This window comes from Mesoplodon mirus (genome assembly GCF_964341445.2).
Source record: "Mesoplodon mirus genome assembly, chromosome: 12".
NCBI lineage: Eukaryota > Metazoa > Chordata > Mammalia > Artiodactyla > Ziphiidae > Mesoplodon > Mesoplodon mirus.
The window spans coordinates 23784274-23798177 of record NC_138988.1 but is presented as its reverse complement, the minus strand read 5'-3'; the positions used below and the strand labels follow the sequence as shown (position 1 = coordinate 23798177).

The following is a 13904-nucleotide window of genomic DNA, read 5'->3' as shown; positions in this document are numbered from 1 at the left end:
CACATTGAATTTGTGTGATCTTCCTTAAACATCTCTTTGAAGTTCCCAGAAATGTATAACTTTCTCAAACTCTAAAGCATGAAGTTGTTGGCACTCAGGGATGTCCATACTGTGTCCTTAACTGTTTTTTCCCGCTCCCTTCCCCTTACACTTTTTTTTTTTTTTTGCTTTTCCTCCTTTCCCTCCTTTCCTTCCTTTCCTTCCAACCAGAATAGCCTCCTTACTGCCCCTTTTCTTTGGCTCCTTTCTGCAGTGGGCTTTCACGGATCAAATGCTATGCATCTTTTAAAGCCAGCTCAGTTTTTTTCTCGTGCTTGAAGTCTTCCAATCCAGACCCTGAAGGTTTACCCTTATAGCTAATATTTGTCTGTATAGCTGATTGGTATTTATTCGTGTACTGTATTGCGTTTAAAACATCTTAGAACTGAGCTTTAGCACATTCTGATAAGGCCTGAACCCCTTCTATTTATAGAAAAGTGACAGATGCAGTTAGTGTACATGTATTGCCTGCCTGCTGTGAGTTAGTCACTGTTTCATTTCACAGTAATTCAAAGATGAATAAGATGTAGCTGATGCCCTTGAGGAGTTTTTACTCTATCAGAGAAGCACATACCCACAGATAACTCCAAGGTAACATGTTTGTAATTGAAGACCACCCAAGGCACTGTGGGAGCCAGCCCCCCGACTCCCCAGATCATGTCATTTCACTACCTCATTTCTTATGTTTTCTTTTTTTTATTTAAATAGTACATATGCTTACAAAAAAGATTTAGATGAAAGAAGACTAAACACCATAAAGAGGAGGGGAAGTAAAAGGGGTAGATCATCATATCCAGAATCTCTGAGAAGATCATTTTCCTTTAAGATTTATATTGAGTTTGGAACTTTTCTAGTAGCCCAACAAGAAGAGAAACACGTTAGATTACATGGTTCTCTTATCTGACAAATAACCAAAGCTTATTATTTCATCTTGTCCCTTGGCTTTGAATACCCTGTGTATATGGCTGACTTGCACGTTTAAAGCTCTGTCGTGGACCACTTGCTCTGCGTTACAGCCTCACATGACCAACTTCCTAGGTGACACCCTTACTCAGGGTGTCTCAGGGGAACCAGTTCAAAACAGAACACTTGGTTTTTATTTGCCTTCTCCCCAACCTGTTCCTTCCCAGGTGTCTCCTTCTCAGTAAGTAGAACACATGTCTGTTGCTTGCTAAAGTAAACTTAAGAATGACTCCACAGTTCTCTCTTTCCCTCATCATCCAGCCCATCAGAACAGTCCACTCTTCTTCTTTTTTTTTAAATTTATTTTTATGTTATTATTTATTTTTGGCTGTGTTGGGTCTTTTTTGCTGCATGCGGGTTTTCTGTAGTTGCCGAGAGCTGGGGCTACTCTTTGTTGCGGTGCGCGGACTTCTCATTGCGGGGGTTTCTCATGCTGCGGAGCACGGGCTCTAGGCGCGTGGGCTTCAGTAGTTGTGGCTTGCGGGCTCTAGAGCACAGGCTCAGTAGTTGTGGTGCTCGGGCTTAGTTGCTCCGCGGCATGTGGGATCTTCCCGGACCAGGGCTCGAACCTGAGTCCCCTGCATTGGCAGGTGGATTCTTAACCACTGCGCCGCCAGGGAAGCCCCCAGAAGAGTCCACTGTTCTGATTGAAGCCTCTAACTCATCTCTTGCTTGAGTTGCCACGTTGGCCTCTCCAGTGGTCTCCCTGATTCCATTCTTGCTTCTCTAAAATATCTTCTCTTCACAACAGCCAGAGTGATCTTTTAAAGAACTAAATCAGATCATACCACTCTCTACTAAAAGCCCTCAGTGACACCTCTTTGAAAGAAGAGTAAAATCCAGAGTTTAAACTGCTGTTGACAGGGTCCCGTGTCATCCGCCCCTCCTACCTCACCGACCTTATCCCACAGCACCCGCCCACTACACTCCAGCCTCCCCATGTCCACGTCCTGCCCTGCAGCCTGGCTGGCCTCTCTCTGTTCTGTTCGGACTCGCCAGGCTGCTCCTTACCCGAGGGCCTTTAAGTTTGTTGTGCCCTCTGCCAGAAATATTCTTTATTCATTTATTCTGCACATTGTCACTAAGTACCTACTATGTGACTAGGGCCTGGGGAATATAGTGATCAACAGGGTTGACAAAAACCCCTCATCAAGCTTTCACTCTGGCTCTTTCCCTAGGCTTTTCTCACGTCCAAATCTTTCTCGTTCTTTAGTCTTAGATCATGTCACTTCAGAGAGGCGTTCCCTGTCCACCCATCTTTAAAGTAGGACCTTCCCATCTTCCCTGCTCAGTAAACACAGCACCTGTTTATTTCCTTTGTAGCATTTAAATAATTAGTTTATTTAGTTATGCACTTATCGACACCCAAATACTTATAAAAATCACGTTGTGTGTTGAGCAGATATATGCCAGGCACTGTGCTGAGGAGTATATTATATTTTCCTTAGCATCTTATTCACATGACGTACAGCTCAGAGAGACAGGTCCTGTTGTCATCCCCACTAAAACAGGGAAACCAGGGCTCAGAGAGATTGTCTTCCACCTGCCAAACTAAGTCCTCAGTTTTCTGTCCAGTACCCTTTTACTGTGTTAACATTGTTTTTATTACTATGGTCATGATCATTAATAATCATAAAATGTAGCATTTCTCAAAGTTACAGTGTGCCCAGCACTGTGATAATCACTTTCCATGGATTATCTCCTATTAATCTTCATGGCAATTCTTTGAGGTGGTGCTCTTACTGTCTTCATTTTGCAGATGTGGAAACTGAAGAAGAGTTTGAATGCCTTGCCCAAGGCCTCAGGAACACTCAGTGTTAAGGGGTACATCCAGGATTTGAACCCAGACAGTCTGACTCCAGAGTTGATGTCCTTAATTATTTTACACATAACTTTGCACATAGCGTACAATATCTTTAAGAATGTCATTGCTGTTTCATATGTTCAAAAGTTGGTAAAAAGTTGAGATGGTTGTATTATATCTAATCAGCTTATTTCAGGCGTTTCTGCAGATTGTGTTGATTCTTTAACTTGATGACATAAAACTTAAAAGCCCTGGCTACCATATTTCTTAGACCAGCCTCCCTTCCTCCCCTCCCCCAACCCATCCCCGGTTCTGCTGTACTTGGGCAAGGGTTAAACAGTGTTTGCTTCAGGAAGGAGTCAGCTCTGAGGGACCGACATGGGGGAGCACAGATAGTTTATGGGGATGAGTGGAGCCAGACCACATTTCCCACGTGTTTGTGTTTTAATTCCTTGTAGGACTTGGCTTTTTGGAGGAAGAAACTTTGTCTTCTGATCATTTATATTCTTTGTAGTTCTGACCTTTACACAGCAGGTGTTTATGACTCTTTACTAATTGTTTGGAGGTTAGCATTCTTTCTTTTTCAAGGTCAAAGCAAAGTTGGGTAGCTGTATACATTAACCGTTTTATTTAAAAGTAGTTTCTTTTAGAAGTATGATCACAGCTCTAACATACAGATGTATTCTCACTGAGCCTTTGGCAAACAATACACGTATTTTGAAAGGATATGATAAAATTTGTTTGTTCTAGTGTCTGAATATATAGAGAGGTGTAGAGGATAATTAAGAATGCTGCCAGGTCTAGGTAGTTCTGCTTCTAGACGCAAGGTGTTACAAAGTTGCAAAGCACTGACTAGAAGAAATTCAAACCTTAACCTCAGATGCAACGTTTGAAGCAAAGTGAAAATAAAGTCAGTTTGGTTATGTAAAATTTTCACATTATGCTGATGATTTTCCTAAATGAAATCATAGCTTTGTAACAGAAATCAGGGGCCAGTGGATTATCATTTCAGTTATAGGACAATGAATAAAATCAGTACATTTTAGAAGTCTTTTAAACAGCCAGTACTTTATGAAAACTATATTTTTATTCAAATTGAAGGGTAACTTCTTTATTGTTGTTGATTCTTATTTTTTAAATTAATTAATTAATTTTTGGCTGCATTGGGTCTTCTTTGCTGCATGCTGGCTTTCTCTAGTTGCGGTGAGCGGGGGCTCCTCTTTGTTGTGGTGTGTGGGCTTCTCATTGTAGTGGCTTCTCTTGTTGCGGAGCACAGGCTCTAGGCGCACGGGCTTCAGTAGTTGTGGCTTGTGGGCTCAGTAGTTGTGGCACACGGGCTTAGTTGCTCCGCGGCATGTGGAATCTTCCTGGACCAGGGCTTGAACCCATGTCCCCTGCATTGGCAGGCGGATTCTTAATCGCTGCGCCACCAGGGAAGTCCTGATTCTTATTTGAATAATAGTTAAAGTGTCTTTTATCACTCCATCCACAACATTCTCCCATACCTTTAGTATATGAACAAAATGATAGTAATTTAGAAGGTGCTCATGCTCAGGGTCTCCACTGCACCATTTCATGAGACTGGGACAATCTGGTATCTGCACAGACATGTTTGATCAGAACATAGATTCCTGTAAAGGCATATTAAAGATTGAGAAGGGAATGATAACAGAGTAAAAATGATTGTGTGATTTTTACTGCACTAAGTTTGTCCCCTAAATTAAATACAGCATGTCAAGATGGAAGAAAACTCTTAAAAATAAGAGCAAAATATTTTATGTCCAGATCATTAGCAAAGTCAGAGTCTGAGATGCTGATTAGGATTTTAGCAAAATGTCATTATAATGAAGCAGACATCTTTTTTAACAATTTAAAAAATATGAGAACTTTAGAATTCTTAAAGACAGATGGTTAAAAAGAGATGGCAAAGAAAACTAAGGAAGGAAGGAAGGATGTGTAGCAAAGCCTGACAGGATGGATGGAAAGGGTGTCACTTCTGAGGCTCTGGATCCTTGTCCCATCTCCTCCTTTGGACCGGTGTACTCAGCTGCCTGGTGTCCTGCTGTAGTTACAGTTGTGAAGCCAAAGCAGTAACGACACCTAATAATGTTCCTTGCAGGTTCCATTACTTTCAACCGAGTTAAGATTTAACCTTGCCTCATGGGTCCCACAGGCTAGAGGGTAGTGAGTTAGGGTCCTTTGTCAAAAAATGATAAAATGCACACCAGGATTCCTCCTTTGTCATCTTCTTTTGGGTGTTTCTCTTCTGTTTATGCAAGTTTGTGAGCAAAATGAGATAAATATGCTCATTCAGATACAGCATTCCTGTGATGAATCAAATTGACTTTTTTTGGCTAAGACAAAGTGTGAGAAGGGAATTTAACACACTTTATTTTAATCAGATTATCAAACAAATATATATTAAAAAGCACTTTTTTTTTTTTATATTTTTAACATCTTTATTGGAGTATAATTGCTTTACAATGATGTGTTTGTTTCTGCTTTATAACAAAGTGAATCAGTTATACATATACATATGTTCCCATATCTCTTCCCTCTTGCGTCTCCCTCCCTCCCACCCTCCCTATCCCACCCCTCTAGGTGGTCACAAAGCACCGAGCTGATCTCCCTGTGCTCTGCGGCTGCTTCCCACTAGCTATCTACCTTACGTTTGGTAGTGTATATATGTCCATGCCACTCTCTCACTTTGTCACAGCTTACCCTTCCCCCTCCCCATATCCTCAAGTCCATTCTCTAGTAGGTCTGTGTCTTTATTCCCGTCTTGCCCCTAGGTTCTTCATGACCTTTTTTTTTTTCTTAGATTCCATATATATGTGTTAGCGTACAGTATTTCTTTTTCTTTTTCTGACTTACTTCACTCTGTATGACAGACTCTAGGTCCATCTGCCTCACTACAAATAACTCAATTTCTTTTGTTTTTATGGCTGAGTAATAATATTCCATTGTATATATGTGCCACATCTTCTTTATCCATTCATCTGTTGATGGACACTTCGGTTGCTTCCATGTCCTGGCTATTGTAAATAGTGCTGCAGTGAACATTGTGCTGCATGACTCTTTTTGAATGATGGTTTTCTCAGGGTATATGCCCAGTAGTGGGATTGCTGGGTCGTATGATAGTTCTATTTTTAGTTTTTTAAGGAACCTCCATACTGTTCTCCATAGTGGCTGTATCAATTTACATTCCCACCAACAGTGCAAGAGCGTTCCCTTTTCTCCACACCCTCTCCAGCATTTATTGTTGCTAGATTTTTTGATGATGGCCATTCTTACCAATGTGAGATGATATCTCATTGTAGTTTTGATTTGCATTTATCTAATGATTAATGATGTTGAGCATTCTTTCATGTGTTTGTTGGCAATCTTTATATATTCTTTGGAGAAATATCTATTTAGGTCTTCTGCCCATTTTTGGATTGGGTTGCTTGTTTTTTTGATATTGAGCTGCATGGGCTGCTTGTAAATTTTGGAGATTAATCCTTTGTCAGTTGCTTCATTTGCAGATATTTTCTCCCACTCTGAGGGTTGTCTTTTGGTCTTGTTTTTGGTTTCCTTTGCTGTGCAAAAGCTTTGAAGTTTCATTAGGTCCCATTTGTGCACTTTTTAAAAATGCCTAAAATGATGCCCAGTTCCTTTGGAGATATGAAACTGTGCTAGTATTTGATTTCAAGGGAGCCATGTACATATTCACACGTAACCTCCTTTAAAAAATGGGGAGGGCTTCCCTGGTGGCGCAGTGGTTGAGAGTCCGCCTGCTGATGCAGGGGACACGGGTTTGTGCCCTGGTCTGGGAAGATCCCACATGCTGCGGAGTGGCTGGGCCCGTGAGCCATGGCCGCTGAGCCTGGGCGTCCGGAGCCTGTGCTCTGCAACGGGAGAGACCACATTGTTTCTGTTTGTCCTTTAGACCTGCTTCCTGGGTATTCGTGAGTGTTTTTGGTGTCAGTTTAGTATGTCTGGTGTAAATATGCGATAGGATACTGTTTGTGCTGCTCTGGTTTCACTCTGTCATCCCTGGGTGATCCTGGCCCTCCTTCCAGCTGAACCTCAAACAAGCTTTGGAAGTGTCTCAGCCCAGCTCACTAGAAGGCCTTGTCCAGTTAAGTAAATGTTCATCCTTGAGCTGGAACCTGTTAGCCGTTCCTGGTTTATACGGTTCTTTCCTGAGCCACAAAGGACAATTTGGGATTATGATGTCTGGCCAGTTGATGTTTTCCTCCTTCTCTACACAAGGGTAAAATTATCCAACACTACTTACATTATAGGTATTCATATCGGTTCCAAATATTTGCCTGCGTTCTTTGTATAAGGAATTGTGCAAGGCCCTGTGAGACTCCAGAGGTGAAGGTAATGAAGTCCCTCTCCTGTTGAATCAGGGGTCAGATGAGCGAGTTTTTGCAGGTTAATGAAAAGAAGTGAGTCCTTATTATACATATTTTTTGGTGCTTTTGAGGATAGTGACTTGTCAGTGTACCTGTTTCTGGATAAATGGAGCTTGTTAGTGTAAGTCCCTCAGTTCTTCCATTTGAACCATTTTTATAAAAATCTTTTTAAAAGATTGTTACATACTTAAACATAGCAAACCAAGTGTGTCTTTCCAGGCAGAAGTATTAAAAATAATTACACCTTTTCTTGTTGACTTAAAATTTGTATCACGAGCATCAGTTATAATAGTAACTGTCAGTTTAGATACCTTTTGCCCCTACCCAAACTAATAAAAGACATCAAACCACAGATCCAGGAAGCTCAGACAGCCCTCCAATCAGAATAAATACCTCCCAAATAAAACCTAGCCACACATATCCAAAAATATTACTTTGTAATTGTAAAACCTAAATATTACTAAGCAAACTCAGCATTTGAACCCATCTTACGTTTGCTCAAGAATAAATGAAATTTCTTATATTGGGTTGGCCAAAAAGTTCATTTGGGTTTTTCTGTACCATCTTAAGGAAAAACCGAAAAGAACTTTTTGGCCAACCCAATATTTACCAGCACAATCATTCATTAAAAAATTTCTTACGAACTCTTATTATTTTTACCACCCTAATTATCTAGAAGGTAAATATCTCAATATCTCAACCAACCAAATTACAGTTTAACCGAAAACAGGGTACAAATCAGCCACATCAAGTTGGTGCTATTTACAAATCTCAGAATAGTTTCAATCCAGCTGCCATTATAACCAAGATTAGCCTGTCTACTGTAAATAGTTAGGTGTACCCAGTTTTAATTAGTTCTGTTTAAGAGGAATCCATTTTAGCCCTTTAACCACTTGCGTATATTGCTCCAGCCATGGTAGGGCAGAAGTGAAAGCTTACTTGTGGTTCCCAATTGTATTCATTATTCTTTTCATTTTAAAACTTTGCTTTGGAAATCCTGTATTTATTTATAAAAATTTATTTATTTATTTATTTTTTAAAACTTTTGGCTGCGTTGGGTCTTCATTGCTGCCTGCGGGCTTTCTCTAGTTGCAGTGAGCGGGGGCTACTCTTTGTTGCCGTGCGTGGGCTTCTCACTGCGGTGGTTTCTCTTGTTGAGGAGCATGGGCTCTAAGCATGCAGCCTTCAGTAGTTGTGGCATGTGGGCTCAGTAGTTGTGGCTCGTGGGCTCTAGAGCGCAGGCTCAGTAGTTGTGGCTCACGGGCTTAGTTGCTCTGCAGCATGCGGGATCTTCCTGGACCAGGGCTCGGACCCGTGTCCCCTGCATTGGCAGGTGGATTCTTAACCACTGCGCCACCAGGGAAGTCCTGGAAATCTCTCTCTCTCTCTTTTTTTTTTCCTGTGGTACACGGGCCTCTCACTGTTGTGGCCCCTCCCGTTGCAGAGCACAGGCTCCAGACGCGCAGGCTCAGTGGCCATGGCTCACAGGCCCAGCTGCTCCGCAGCATGTGGGATCCTCCCAGACCGGGGCACGAACCCGTGTCCCCTGCATCGGCAGGTGGACTCTCAACCAGTGTGCCACCAGGGAAGCCCAGGTGGGTCTTTTAAAGTGACAAAGCCTTCTCTTCATGCTGTACTTGAAAGACACTTGGCTCAGGCTTGGACTCCCAGCCATTTCCTAGTATCAGGCCTGGTGTTTGCTCTCTGTCCTGTGAATGAATACTGGTGCTAATAGCTGTAACCCTGGCGGGGGTGTGTGTGGAGGAGCCTCGAAAGTACTTCATGCCTTCTTCCTCTGATGGCCCTTGAGCTCTGAGTGAAGAATCACTTGGGAAATTAGAACAATCTGATTGTTTTTGTAGTGCCACCACTAAGTATTCAGGATTCCTCATAATATCCTACTGGATAATAGAAATACCATTAATTGAAAAATAAAGCAGGCCTGATGTTTAAAATTCGCACACCTTTAAACAATGTGAATGGTGAAATTCAATTAAGATCTGTATCTTAGGAGTATTGTACCTATTTTCATTTCCTGTTTTGATCATTATACTTGGGTTATGTAAAATGTCAACAGTAGAGGAGGCTGGGTAAAGGGTGTATGGGACCTCTACTATTTTTGCACATTTTCTGTAAGTCTAAAATGATTTCAAAATGAAATTTTCTAAATAAGCTACTAGAAATCGTTTCCAGTCATCCTATGTTTAGGAAACTTTACTCAAGAAAAACCACAAAAGTGAAACTAAGAACATTTCTGACTGCTATTCTCATTACTTGAAATGTCTCGTTTACATGAGATATAAGCAAATGTGCATGGATTCACCTGAAAATTTCGTTTTTTATTTGAAAAGAAAATGGAAGCAGGACTTGGAATAGCGATAAGTAAACAAACACCAAGTAAAGTATGGCGCCTCCTTTTTTTAGTCTTAGAAGCTCTGTCACACCAGTTGAGACCCAACACTGTGGTTCTTCATGTTTGAGCCTCCTTTCTGCCCTCCCCCCGCAGTCATTTACTTGCTTTTACAGGAATGATCATTAGACCTCTGTGGCAATGGAAATACTTATTTGGGTTGAGAAGTTACGGCAATTAAAAAATTTTTGGTGCTGAGACAGGGCCTTAAAAAAAAATCCTCCCTTCCAAGCCCACATGATTTATATACATTTATTGACATCAAAATATTTTCTTTAATAACTTGCATATTATATTGTAGCTTCCCTAGAAGTTGAGCTGTGTATCAAGGAAGCTTATAAATGTTGCTTTTATACTATTCTGTCTACAAGGCACATGGCTTTGAGGGGACCGTAAAAATCAGCTTCAGTTCCCCCACTTTCGATCTGTGTGACCTCAGGCAAGTTACTTGACAACTCAGTACCACCCTACACCTGTGTGTCTGGATAGTAATACACACCTTTCAAAATAAAATGAGAAATGTGAAATCTTTTGCATAGTTTCTGGAACATGCTAGGTACTCAGCAAGTGGTAAGTAACACTGTCAATAGCAGTCATTCATACTGTTGTCTAAACTACATTTTTATTCCATTTTCTAATCTACTCTTAAATTATTTAAAGCTCATAAACAATAATATTACACTTCCTGCCAGTAATCTTCCCTGTCTTTTTTTTGTTTTAACATGTTTATTGGAGTATGATTGCTTTACAATGGTGTGTTAGTTTCTGCTTTATAACAAAGTGAATCACCTATATATACATATACATATATCCCCACATCTCCTCCCTCTTGCGTCTCCCTCCCACCCTCCCTATCCCACCCCTCTAGGTGGTCACAAAGCACCGAGCTGATCTCCCTGTGCTATGCGGCTACTTCCCACTAGCTATCTATTTTACATTTGGTAGTGTGTATATGTCCATGCCTCTCTCTCACTTCATCCCAGCTTACCCTTCTGCCTCCCCATGTCCTTAGGTCCATTCTCTACGTCTGTGTCGTTATTCCTGTCCTGCCTCTAGGTTCATCAGAACCTTTTTTTTTTTTTTTAGATTCCATATATATATGTGTTAGCCTATGTTATTTGTTTTTCTCTTTCTGACTTATTTCACTCTGTATGACAGACTCTAGGTCCATCCATCTCACTACAAATAACTCAATTTCATTTCTTTTTGTGGCTGAGTAATAATATTCCATTGTATATATGTGCCACATCTTCTTTATCCATTCATCTGTTGATGGACACTTCGGTTGCTTCCATGTCCTGGCTATTGTAAATAGAGCTGCAGTGAACATTGTGCTGCATGACTCTCTTTGAATTCTGGTTTTCTCAGGGTATATGCCCAGTAGTGGGATTGCTGGGTCGTATGATAGTTCTATTTTTAGTTTTTTAAGGAACCTCCATACTGTTCTCCATAGTGGCTGTATCAATGTACATTCCTACCAACAGTGCAAGAGAGTTCCCTTTTCTCCACACCCTCTCCAGCATTTATTGTTTGCAGATTTTTTGATGATGGCCATTCTGACTGGTGTGAGGTGATACCTCATTGTAGTTTTGATTTGCATTTCTCTAATGATTAATGATGTTGAGCATCCTTTCACATGTTTGTTGGCAATCTGTATATCTTCTTTGGAGAAATGTCTATTTAGGTCTTCTGCCCATTTGTGGATTGGGTTGCTTGATTTTTGGATATTGAGCTGCATGAGTTGCTCGTAAATTTTGGAGACTAATCCTTTGTCAGTTGCTTCATTTGCAAATATTTTCTCCCATTCTGAGGGTTGTCTTTTCGTGTTGTTTAAGGTTTCCTTTGCTTTGCAAAAGCTTTTAAGTTTCATTAGGTCCCATTTGTTTCTTTTTGTTTTTATTTCCATTTCTCTAGGAGGTGGGTTAAAAAGGATCTTGCTGTGGTTTATGTCATAGAGTGTTCTGCCTGTGTTTTCCTCTAAGAGTTTGATATTGTCTGGCCTTACATTTAGGTCTGCAATCCATTTGGAGTTTATTTTTGTGTATGGTGTTAGGGAGTGTTCTAATTTCATTCTTTTACATGTAGTTGTCCAGTTTTCCCAGCACCACTTATTGAAGAGGCAGTCTTTTCTCCACTGTATATTCTTGCCTCCTTTATCAAAGATATGTGTGTGGGTTTCTCTCTGGGCTTTCTGTTCTGTTCCATTGATCTATATTTCTGTTTTTGTGCCAGTACCATACTGTCTTGATTACTGTAACTTTGTAGTATAGTCTGAAGTCTGGGAGCCTGATTCCTCCAGCTCAGTTTTTCTTTCTCAAGATTGCTTTGGCTGTTTGGGGTCTTTTGTGTTTCCATACAAATTGTGCAATTTTTTGTTCTAGTTCTGTGAAGAATGCCATTGGTAGTTTGACAGGGATTGCATTGAATCTGTAGATTGCTTTGGGTAGTGTAGTCATTTTCACAATGTTGATTCTTACAGTCCAGGAACATGGTATATCTCTTCATCTGTTTGTATCATCTCTAATGTCTTTCATCAGTTTCTTATAGTTTTCTGCATACAGGTCTTTTGTCTCCTTAGGTAGGTTTATTCCTAGGTATTTTATTCTTTTTGTTGCAGTGGTAAATGGGAGTGTTTCCTTAATTTTTTCCTGTCTTTCCAGACAGTTTTTTATTGATCACAATCCTCCAGTTCCTCCATATATGTGAACAAATATGTAATTTCAAAATATTTTCATAATTCATATACAGTACTTTTTACCAGCCAGGTTTCTTGTCATTATCTTTGTTGCTTAATGAATTTAAAGTTGCCCCCAAATGAATCATTTGTAAACAACACTCATCTTTTTAGCTTGGTCTCAGTATTCTTTTTCCAAAGTTCTGTATTCAGACAATTCATTATTAAAAAAAATTGCAAACCCATATTATTTAAAGCAAGTTGTTTTGGACATTGACAGAGTTTGTTCATTCACTTGAATATTCTGATACCATTCTAGTAAAAGTTACCTGTATGCGGAAGTGAAGTGTCTTATAAATACCTTCTGTCTGCTGTCAAAATACCTGTAACCTATAGATCCAAGTCCAAGTATATATATACTCTGTACCTACCTGTTTAAACTTTGGCAAGTTACTTCTCTGATCCTCAACTTTCTTGTCTGTAAAATGAGGATAAGATAGCACATACCTTAGAAGATTGTGGTTAGGATTTCATGAGTTAATGTATGTAAAGTGTTGGGTACCTGGAGCATAGTAAGTTCTGTATAAGTGTTTATTGTGGTTGAGTAAGTTCTGTATAAGTGTTTATTGTGGTTGCTGTTATAATTGTTACTTCTCTTATGCTCTGTGTTTGCCATGGAAGTTTCTCACTTGAATCTAAATCTTTTGGTTATAGAGATTTTTTGTTTAAGATATTTATTAGTATCCTTTTGTAATACAAAATGATTTCCATATACACATATATATATATATATATATATATATATATATATATATATATAGTGTGGGGGGGGGTACGTGGGCCTCTCACTGTTGTGGCCTCTCCCACTGTGGAGCACAGGCTCCGGATGCGTGGGCTCAGCGGCCATGGCTCACGGGCCCAGCTGCTCCGCGGCACGTGGGACCCTCCCGGACCAGGGCACGAACCCGTGTCCCCTACATCGGCAGGCGGACTCTCAACCAGTGCGCCACCAGGGAAGCCCTCCTTATGTTTTTAGGCTAAATTGTCCTGGCCAGGTGATATGCTTATCTTTGGAGATTCTATTTTTAAATTGTGTCTTCAGCCATCAGAGTCTGTTTTGATCCAGTGTTTTACTTCCCCTGGCAACCAATTTTTTTCCTTCCTAGATCACAACAGGCACCTCTGTGAAGCCTTCTTTGTCACTGTCTGTTATAACCCTCTTCTGCCCTCACTGTACCCCCATCACATATTAGACCTGGGGACTGCTATCTTTTTTCCCTTGACCTTATACTGCCTGAATCCTAGTAGGTATTGAGTAAATGTTGAATTTATGAGTTACATAGTATCTTTGATTTTTTTCTCCTGTATGACATGTAGTGCACATCTTATTATTCTTTATTACTGCTTGTAAACTCAGCACTATTTGTCGTATTTTAAGTTTGTTTGGAGTAAACTTTGGCTCTCTGGAACCTTTGAAGGTACCAGTAGAAACTGAAAATGACCTTCAGTCATTACCAGAATGACTATTTTATGTTTTGTATCCTTTTTCTAAAAAGTCAGCAAAGTAAATAATGGTGTTAAAATTGGCATTAGCCTGATAAAATACACATT

General features: G+C 40.2%; 1 protein-coding gene across 5 annotated transcripts in view; it reads left to right on the top strand.

Moving 5' to 3' along the window:
* Positions 1–13904, top strand: part of SLC25A26 (solute carrier family 25 member 26) — a 144804-nt gene that overhangs the window by 114839 nt on the left and 16061 nt on the right. Inside the window, exon 7 of one of the 5 annotated variants that reach the window (XM_082638314.1) lies at positions 8654–10184. The exons of the other annotated variants lie outside the window; for them this stretch is intronic. Coding sequence (XP_082494440.1) covers positions 8654–8941 — 288 coding nt within the window. The 3' untranslated portion in view covers positions 8942–10184. Of the gene's footprint in view, positions 1–8653; positions 10185–13904 lie in introns of those variants that run through there. 5 annotated transcript variants of the gene reach the window in all.